Source organism: Fukomys damarensis, unplaced genomic scaffold (genome assembly GCF_012274545.1).
Source record: "Fukomys damarensis isolate Sample0158 unplaced genomic scaffold, DMR_v1.0_HiC HiC_scaffold_16, whole genome shotgun sequence".
Classification (NCBI taxonomy): Eukaryota; Metazoa; Chordata; class Mammalia; order Rodentia; family Bathyergidae; genus Fukomys; species Fukomys damarensis.
This window is the reverse complement of record NW_022900928.1, coordinates 87629203-87639418: the sequence shown is the minus strand read 5'-3', so window position 1 is coordinate 87639418 and position 10216 is coordinate 87629203. Positions and strand designations below refer to the sequence as shown.

The 10216-nt window shown below is 34.9% G+C and overlaps 1 protein-coding gene across 1 annotated transcript in view; it reads right to left on the bottom strand.

Moving 5' to 3' along the window:
• The window catches only part of Kmt2c (lysine methyltransferase 2C), a 180331-nt gene that overhangs the window by 125744 nt on the left and 44371 nt on the right, over nucleotides 1-10216 (bottom strand). The window contains 3 exon segments of the mRNA XM_033763959.1: nucleotides 3219-3328; nucleotides 4285-4433; nucleotides 7983-8180. Of these exon segments, the coding sequence (XP_033619850.1) occupies nucleotides 3219-3328; nucleotides 4285-4433; nucleotides 7983-8180 (457 nt within the window).

Genomic DNA, 10216 nt, shown 5'->3' with positions numbered 1-10216 from the left:
AGGTACAAGATCCCAGTGATGAATATAAGTGTACTGTCTACCTAGAATATACCAATAAATTCAATTGAAAAAAAAAGAAAAATATCTATTAGATATATTAAAATCTACTTCATGGGGGAAAGGTAAGGGAGAGGAAAAAACATGAGAAATTGAAAAAATAGAAATAAAATGTTTGTAAATGGGGAGGGGAGGAGGGGGTGAAGGGAGGGCAGGGACAAGGGGAAAAAATGAGAATCAAGACCTATCATATAAAGGTACAGTATCCCAATAATGAATGTAACTGTATTGTATACCTAGATTGTACCAATAATTCAATAAAAAGAAAAAGAAAAAATCTATTTCAGAATTAAATATAGAATTTTTCCAGTACTAGCAATCAAAAGTAGCCTTGGCACTATCTTTCCTCTGCTCAAAGTTTCAAAGTTACTTTGTATAACCATCAGAACACTTATCATATCTTGCCTATGATGGAGAATAATTCAACACTCTACTGCATAATATCTACTTTTAGGCCTCTAAAGAGAAGTATGTTGAAATTGAGTCATCTTCCAACTACTGTACTATGCAAAAAATGGTTTATTTAGATGGTCTGAGACTGCTATCCTTAGAAAGGTCTGTGTGCCTGATGGCCCAAGACAGGCTTCTGGAAATTTAAGACTTTGAGAGGGTTCCCTAACTGATAAGCATGGCTTACTGTGCCTAGCAAATGAGATAATGCAGCTTACCCTGTCATTCCTTCCCTGAGTATGAAAATGTCATACATGCTAGACAAAGGGTGACTAGGTGACCAACCCTTAATAACAACCTTCAGCTTTCTGGGGCATCCTATGCACACTGTTGTATATTCACTGCTAAGGAAAGGAAGTACTCTGTGTGACTTCTCATAAGGACACTGCATAAGGATGCCTCTTCTTGGATTCTTTGAAACCTTAGTGGTGAAAATATCACTTCCACTGAGAACCTTCTACTGCATATCCATACTCTATCACAGTAGTAAAGATGAGCCATTATAAGGCCATGCTGAGTCCCATTCATCCTAGCAAATCTGTAAATGTGGAGGCAATCCTGTGGATCCTTCACACAAATACAGAGTCCAGATCTGTTAAGGTTTACTTTTTCTCTAATAAACTGTGGGGGGAAAGAGGAATACAGATTCCAATTGGTATTTTTTTGGTTTACATTGCAAAGCACCATATCCTTCTGATTCGATTCTAAGTTCATTTAGCCTTTCCTTATTTGTAGTTACAACCAGCTGGCATAGTGGGCATGCCTATAATCCCAGCACTCGGGAGGCTGAGGCAGAAACATCACTGCAAGTTCAAGGCCAGCCTGGGATACACAGTGAGTTCTAGGCCAGCCTGGACTACATAGCATGAGACTGTCTCAAAAAATAAGAAAGAATGGATAATCCTTATTTGTAGTTACTTTATTTGACATGAGAAGCCTAACTCTGGTTATCTGCAAAAGATTTATGTATTTGTCCACTTACAGTACATACACAGTTCTAAAAATGTTAACTCATACTCCAGTTAGAAGCAAATCCAAAAATCAAATCACACTACATGTATATAGTTCTTATCTTTGGCTTTACGTTATCTAATCAAGACACTATTTCTACCATTACTTCAGTTACTTCTTTTATTCCTAGTCCACTTCAGTGTTAACTTTGCTACTTCCTACTGGATCCCCAACATCCTAGCTGGTGGGAACTGCTTATTTGCAGAGTACATGAAACATTCCTATTGTACTAACAGTCACAGCTAGACCACACGCACACATATACACCACCACCACCACCCTGAGAAATGTTCCTCACATTTCTTTCTTGCAGCATGGATCTTATTCCCTTTCTTCCACCTCTTTCTCACTTTCCATTAGTAATCAATCTTTTGGGGCTACGGATGTAGCTCAGTAGCACTGCACCTGCCTTGCAAGCACAAGGACCTGAGTTCAATCCCCAGTAGGAGGTAGGGGTTTCTGTGAAATAATCAATCTCTTTGATTTCTGCTTTAATCTTCCTATGCTATTTGTTTATATATTATTAATACCTTGGCTTATGAATGCTTCTGTTCACGAACAATTAAGTTTGCAAACAAAAGCATTGGGCAAAATTTTGTTCCCATTCACAAACTCTACATGGAGTAATGAACACAAACACAGCCATCTTCGTCAGAATCATGGAACAAGTTAAATTTGTGAACCGAGGTACCACTCTAAGTTCAAGCTGGGCAGTGTACCATTGTTCAAAATTTGATGCCACTCACTTCACTGTAATGTCAAATGTTAAAATGAGCGTTCTGGGCTGGCTCTTCTTAAGGTAACAGTTACTCATCTGTATGAAAGAGATCTTTTTGATAACCTGAGTAAAGCTGATACTATAACTGAGAACTGCTTGAACCTATGTCCTTATCTCAATTGTACTTTTGAAAGTGTTACCTATATTCTACTGATTAAAGCCCATGTACTGTCTACAGCAAAATTTTCTAGTTTTAATGTTTCTTTAGAGGAGCCATCTCACTTCTCCCAAATATATTTGTCAAAAACCAAAAAGAATTTGTAGATAAAGCACTATTATTTCAGAGTTTGCTGCCTTATAGATGAGGTAATTACATTTATTTTTGATTGCCTCAAATCACAAGAAAGTGACTATAAAAGCTTTGAAAAGTGGCAGACTGTGTGCATGTGTGTGTGTGTGTGTGTGGACTAAAAAGAAATATTTTAATCAATGTTTAAAATGTTTTTGTTTTTTGAGACAGAGCCTCACTATATAGTTCAAGCTGGCCTTGAAGTCACAGCAATTCTCCTGCCTTAGCCTCCCAAATGCCGGGATTACAGGTGTATGCCATCATGCCGGCAATGTTTAAAATACTGAACAGAGTTAGTCCACATTATGGACAAAAGATGTGTCAAATCTTGTCTTTTATTTTAAATCTTCATCAAATAGTTTTGTCTTAAAGAATAACCACACAGATGTGTAAGTGTAGCAATTCCCATTTCTAAAAATGTTAATTTCCAATTTAAATATAAAATATTTAAGGTGTATTAATCATATTACATGGTTTGTATGTATTACTCTTGAAGAAAATTGCTGATTTCCGATTTTCAGGGTTTTTAATACCATAGTAATTATTTAATAATAATTCTTGCAAGTAAACCTCTATGTTAAATAAAGTAAAAGTTACAAAATTGTGGTTTAAGTATTGGTGCCTTATACTTACTTCTGTGCTCCCTGAGACAACAGCTTTGTCCACGTTCACTAGTAATGGTTCTTCTATGTGGCAAGCACCCAACGACCACTCCATACAACGGTGATGAGCCCAACAAGTGCCTCAAAAGTGAAAAAGAGCAAATGAATAAACTGCAAAAATATGAATGCAAATAAATATATAAAGCTTCAAAATAAATTCCTAATATGTGAAGGCACAATGGTGTGTTGTATGTTATATCATCAAGCAGTTTTTTTCAGGCCATGCTCCAGTCTGTGAACTGCAGCACTGAGCCCAATCTAGGAAGCTGTTTGCACACCGCTAAGACTGGCTCAATCCAAAACACCTGCAGTGGGTCAGGGAACTGTAACAAGCCTTCCTGGTGATTCTGATGCATGTGAAAGTCAATTCTTCAACAAGCAAAAATTAGTTTTTTAGTCATTTTATTTAAATATCATTATGTCTGTTTTGACAAAGGGAAAGTATGGAAGGAAAATGATGACACCTGTGATTTTGCTCCCTCCAATACAAGCAAGAGCAGACATAAAACATCAACAGCAGCTCAATCTTTAAATGCTCCATCAGTGTGTGATGGCACTTGAGCCACTATCCCTCAATCAGCAATTCAAACATACAATGAGATTTACTTAAAATTCCAACAGCACCATGTCATGAGTGTTAAGTTACTATACTACTGCTATAAAAACTCATATGGCTAAGAGCAACTTCCCAACCCAAAACAGATCCAGACTACCATGCTTCCACGTTTTTACCTATCCTTTTAAAATTTTTTCTCTTTCCTCATTTATCAGGTATCCATGGTACTGCTATTTACAGCAGAGATAACATATTAATAAAAGCATCCAGTCCAGTGTTGGCACTGTGCATATTTTAAATATGGTAGGCAAACATAATTAGATGATTTCTTTTACTCAGGCTTACTTAATAATGACATGTTTGATATATGATCCTGATCATTTCCACATGAAAAGTATTTACTACTGAATAAGTTGGTGAAGCACTAAAATTTAAACGCTTCCAGAACAAGAAGCAACTATTACTGAAGAAAGGCCCCTACCTGTAGAATCAAATAAGGCTTGAACATCAATGGCATCTGGAAGGCCAACCAGACTGAGCTCATCCCATAATTTACCAGCCTGATCATCTGCAACTGTCTGGGTGCTTACACTTACACAAGACACCATATTCTGCTGAAGAGATCGCTCTCTGAAAATAAAGTAGGATAAAATAAATGCCTTTGAAAGTGATAAGCAGAAAATCATTTCATTTTATAAAAATTTAAGTAAAATGCACTGCCTAATCAATTTTAATTTATTAGGCATAAAATGTGATAAAGCTTTAAAATTCATTTATCATTATTCATAGCACAAATGTTAAAAGTGTATATGCCGTATTATTCTTGTAAGCAAAAATTGTCTCCAAACCCATAATAAAGTATTAAAATTATAACTGCAAATATCTTTTCTATTCTCTAATATAATTTTTTTAATTCACTCATACGCTAGTCTGGAACCATGTTTTAGCACATAAAATTGAAATTCCCTTTGGTCTTACTGAAATGCTTACAAAATAGAGCTTGTTCAGAAAATTTTAATATACTTCATCAAATAGAGAACTGGCACAGAAGAGGTGGCAATTAATTTTAAATAAAGAAAGGTTATTTTACTAGGAAAATGAAACCTGCTATACAGTGTGCAAAGGGAAGCGGGGAATGGAACATGTCAGCTGTACTTTTGTATGGTTCCCTTGACAAAAATCTCAACAGCTGTTTTGTGGTATGATGTTGAAGAAGTCTCAATCAAGACTATCTCACCAATCAGAAAAACAATAGCTACTAAAAGCATGAGGACTGACAAAGCTAATTTAACAGTTAAAACTAGAAAATAGAAAAGCAAATGATGAATAAAGTATATAATATATGGGAGATCTCAGACTTTCAAACCCTAACACTTAATGTATTTTTTTTTTTTAGATTCAGTAAACAAAAAGGACTACAATGGTCAAAATTAATTATGGGAAATCAGGTGGCTACCACCAAAACTTAAATTTTCTCCTAATATCATAGTATTTAACTTGATGATAATTCTGGATTAAATCACTATTGAATATAGATATAACTCACTGCACTTCTGTATGCTGGATATTTATCATGATTCCTATTAAGAGAAAATCAGCACAATGACCAGGGTACTAAACTTTTTTATACCTGGAATCATTGAAAGAAAAAAAGTATTAACATATTTCAGTAAGTACATTTAAATATCAAACCATATAAAAACCAGTCATTTTTTTATGTTTAGCATTAAAAAAGATTCAGCATGCTATGCTAACTTTAAATTCTCATTTTCAAAAATGCCCACAATAAAATGAGAACAAATTCTTTCCTGCAGATATAATCTCCAGTCTTACAAATATATCCTTCATAACTAATCAATGTTACTTTATTGGGAGAAATAAAGACTGACAGTTCATCTATAAATATTAATGTATTGTTTCAAGCACTGGTATTTGATGGGGGAAGGTAAAAACCAGTGAATCACTAACTAGTCTATTACAACTAGTAGTCAGTTCCTACCAAAAACTTAAATCAGGTTGAGACTGATTTGTATGCATACACCATACCAGATGCCAATGTCAATCCTAAACATTACAGCAGTCCAGCTTAGAAAAAGTCAACTGGAATATATATACACACACACACACACACACACAAAATTTTAAGTTTTAAAACAAAACAACAGAAAAAGAAAAAAGGGAAGGGGCAAGGGAGGGAGAAGAGGAGGATGGCGGGGTAGCAGGGGGAGCAGGGGAAGCAGGGGAAGCAGTAGAAGCAGGAGAAGCAGAAGCAGCAGCAGAAGCAGAAGCAGAAGCAGCAGAAGTAGCAGAAGCAGAAGCAGCAGCAGAAGCAGCAGAAGCAACCTTGATTGTGTACTCTTATATTTAGTATAAACAAGTGGGACTTGTCATTGTAAAAACTTTGTCAATTTTTTAAAAAAATTAACTAGTTGTTTATACTTCATTAGTATCATATTTTGTAAATATTTAAGAGTATTACTAAGCTGAACTGACTGCCTACCCCACATGAGTGCCAAATTTTCTAAACATATTCATTAATGGGTCTTTTTTTTTTGCTACCGAGGATTGAACTCAGGTCCTTGTGCTTGCAAGGCAGGCCACCGAACCGCTGAGCTAAATCCCCGGCCCATTAATGAATGGGTCTTTTATCATTACTTAATAAACTTGGTAAGCACTAAGTATATAAAACAACTTTTATTAAGCCAAGACTGTTTTTACATAATTTTCTGAGATCATAAATTTTTTCATTAAAAATTAACTTCACTTACAAAATATGTAAGCAAATAAAGTGTGATTCTATTTTCCAGAATAAGATTTTACCTAACTGCCATTATTAAAGGCAGAACAGTGTGTTCTGGGCTATAGAATTTGCTAAGCATTGATGGATATTTTAAGTTTTTTGGACTTTGGGTGTATATGTTGAGCACCCAACTAGTAAAAGATAAGGCTTATAAATACACTTAGGCACAGTCTGAAACACAATGATCCTCCAGATATAGTACTTCTAAGCATCCTTAAACTGTTCTACCTTAAATTCTTTTAAATGACTCTTATTCTTGTTAGTGTTTTATTTCCTTCTTCAAGTCTTCAAGGCTCTGGCAGCAGTTCAAATCATTGAGCCATCAAATAAGCAGAGCACAACAATGGTTTAGTGCTCAAATTTGGAGTTATGCCAGATAGGCACTTGGACGATCACATCATCACCAGGGAGGACCAGGGCTAGTCAGCCTTCCAAGCTAAATTAATTTTTACTTTCTCATTAATAACAGAAACTTTCTTCTATTCCCTTAACAGGGCTAAGTCCATATATTAAGATGGTCTTTAACCACAACAGTACAAAATATCTTAAAGCACAACAGACAGGAACTTTGGGTAACAACAATGTGCCCGTGGATACAAATGTATACACAGTTATCCAAACATTTTATTTTCTTAAAACAGTATCTTTGCTCTCTTTGGAAAAGGAATCCTAAACATATAATTACAGAAAGAAAAGGAGGAGGAAAAAGAAAAGAGAGAGCTGTGTTATGATTAGAATTTAGGACAACTCAACATTCTCCAAAACAAATATGTAAGAATTTAATTAATTAAATGACAGAATGAATATATGAATGAATGCACAAAGGATGTTAACAGTGGGAAAAATTCTGGGATTTTTCTTTTTTATCTGTTTGGGGTTTTGTTTGTTTGCTTGTTTTGTGTTTTGAGACAGGGTCTTGCTACGTAATTCTGGCTGGCCTTGAACTCACTATATAGTCCAAGCTGGGTTCAAAAATCACAGCAATCCTCCTGCCTCAGCCTCCTGGCTATAACAATTCTTGTTTTGCTATTATGCTATATTCATACAAACAACTAAACTTAATGGAAAGAAAGGACATCGGTGGTGTTTATCTTCTATTTATAAATCCCATGAACTCCCTGAGTCTCAGCTTACATTTTTAAAAATTTTCTTCCAAAACCTAACTGTTGTCATCCTATTGATTTTATTAATGTACAATTAACAATCTTTTAAAAATTAGAAATAAATTTTGAGAAAACAAGTGTCTTAGCAGTGAGTCATAGAATACTTCATGAATTTGGAAAACATGAGATTTCAACAGTGAGAACCCCACTTGTAAATTTATAAACAACTCACTAGATACAGTTTCATACCACCAATTTAAATCCAAAACTGCTTACTTTCTTGGTCCTCTTTGTCTTCGTGGAGCTGAGTTTTGTATTCTCTCATAGGTTCCACTGCTGCTGTCATCAATGTCCTTGTTAGAAGGCTGGCTTTGCCACGGCAAGATAAATCCAGGCGTTACTCTGAACTGTTTTAAGTCGCCCTGTCCTAAGGAACTTTTTTCCCCACAGTAACAAAAAGCGCAGAGCTGTTCACTGGTAAAAAGGGAAAGTGAGGAAGACAGAAGGTGAAAAGTAGCTTTATTCAATGACTTTAAGTAACTAGTCACTTATGCTTTATATCTTTAGTGCAAGCAAAGTTTCTTCAATGTATTTTCTATAATCTGCTCTTTTGTACCTCAGGAACAGTTAAGTTTAATAACAATTATACATTAGCAATTCTACTTTTCCACAGCATGGTATTTATTTATGCATGCATGCATGCATGCCTGCACTGCTGGTGACTGAACTCAGGGGCATATGCATGTTAGGCAAGTGCCCCAAAACAGCCCAGCATGCTAGAGCACACCACTAAACCCAGCACTCTGAAAAGCTGAGGCAGGAGGATCACAAGTTCTACCCCTTCATGGGCAATTTAGCAACTTAGCAAAACTCTATCTCAAAACATATAAATTTTTTTTAGATTTTTAAAAAAAGAGTTGAAGACATAATTCACCCTGAGTTTAATCCCCAGTACCACACAAAAAAAGTTCCATCATTGAGCTATATATGCCAGTACACTCAGCCCACCATGATTTTTTTAAGTGTAATAAGCATACCAAATTTAGAAATTCCAGCTTGTACTTAGGAAAAAATGCCTTTTAAAAAAATCTGCTACAGGGCCGGGGATTTAGCTCAGTGGTTCCACCACCTGCTTCGCAAGTGCAAGGTCTCAAGTTCAATCCCCGGTACCAATAAAAAATAAAAATAAAATCTGCTACAGACAATCAAAGTTTTAATATAAAAAAATAAGCAAAATAAAAGTAAAGATGGGAAGAGGACAAAATTTAACACTCATGTGGTTGCATGCTAGATCTATACAGCACAGTAACATAGTTGTATTTAACCATCTGATTTAACAGTGCTTTATGCATCATACATATACCACTGGGTGTGCACACACACAACAACAGGTAAACTACAGGCTTTAAAGATAATGCATCAATACCAGTTTAACAATTTAACAAATGTACCACACTAATGCACAATGCTAAACTGTGTGGGATAATGGAAACTCTGGGCTTCTGCTCCCCATTTTTTTGTTAAAAATGTTCTAAAAATTAAAGTCTCTTAATTTAAAAAGAGAAAACATTAAAATATTAAAAGATTTAAACTAATATACATTAAGAAATACACATTTAGAAAAACAAAATTAAAAGGAATTCTCCTCTAGATCTACTTTCTCTTCCTAACATAATTACTTTGTCACATCCAAATCTTCTCAAGCACTTTTTTTTTTTTTGGTGGTACCAGACCTTGTGCTTGTGAGGTAGGCAGCGGAACCACTGAGCTACATCCCTGGCCCTCAAGCCCTCTTAAGTTTCAACCAACACCTCAGTAATATTTATTCCATCAACCTTCATATTTTTCATTAGGTTATTCTGTAGTCTCCTGAGCTATTCTTGCCAGTTCTACCTACAACCAAGAGTTCATTTGCTATTCAAGTGTATTAAAATATTCCAAAACGTACTATAAATTGGGCCATACGAGAGTTCATACAATCAAAATGTCCATCTTATACAGACAATATTCTCTGAAAATAGGGCCATAAACTAGCAATGTATAATAAACAATTTAAAATTTTCCAAATATTTGGAAACTAGTAAACATATAGCTAAGAATCTTTCAGTTAAAATGTAAACCACAGTATTTGGGATGGGATAATAACAAAAATACTGAAAGTAAAGCTTTGTGAGATGCAGCTAAAGTTTGTAAGTGAACATGAACTTACAAATTTACATAAGTTATCAATAAATTAAAACCTTAGATACTATGAGCTAGAATTTTAACTAAACAAATTAGAAAAAAGTAAATAAGAACACTGATATTAATAGAAAAAAAATCAATGAAAATAATATAAGAAATAAATAAAGAGGTCCTGGAATTTAGCTCAGTGCTTTCACTGCCTGCCTTGAAAGAACAAGGTCCTGAGTTTGATCCCCAGAACCACAGAAAGAAAGAAAGAAAGAAAGAAAGAAAGAAAGAAAGAAAGAAAGAAAGAAAGAAAGAAAGAAAGAAAGAAAGAAAGAAAG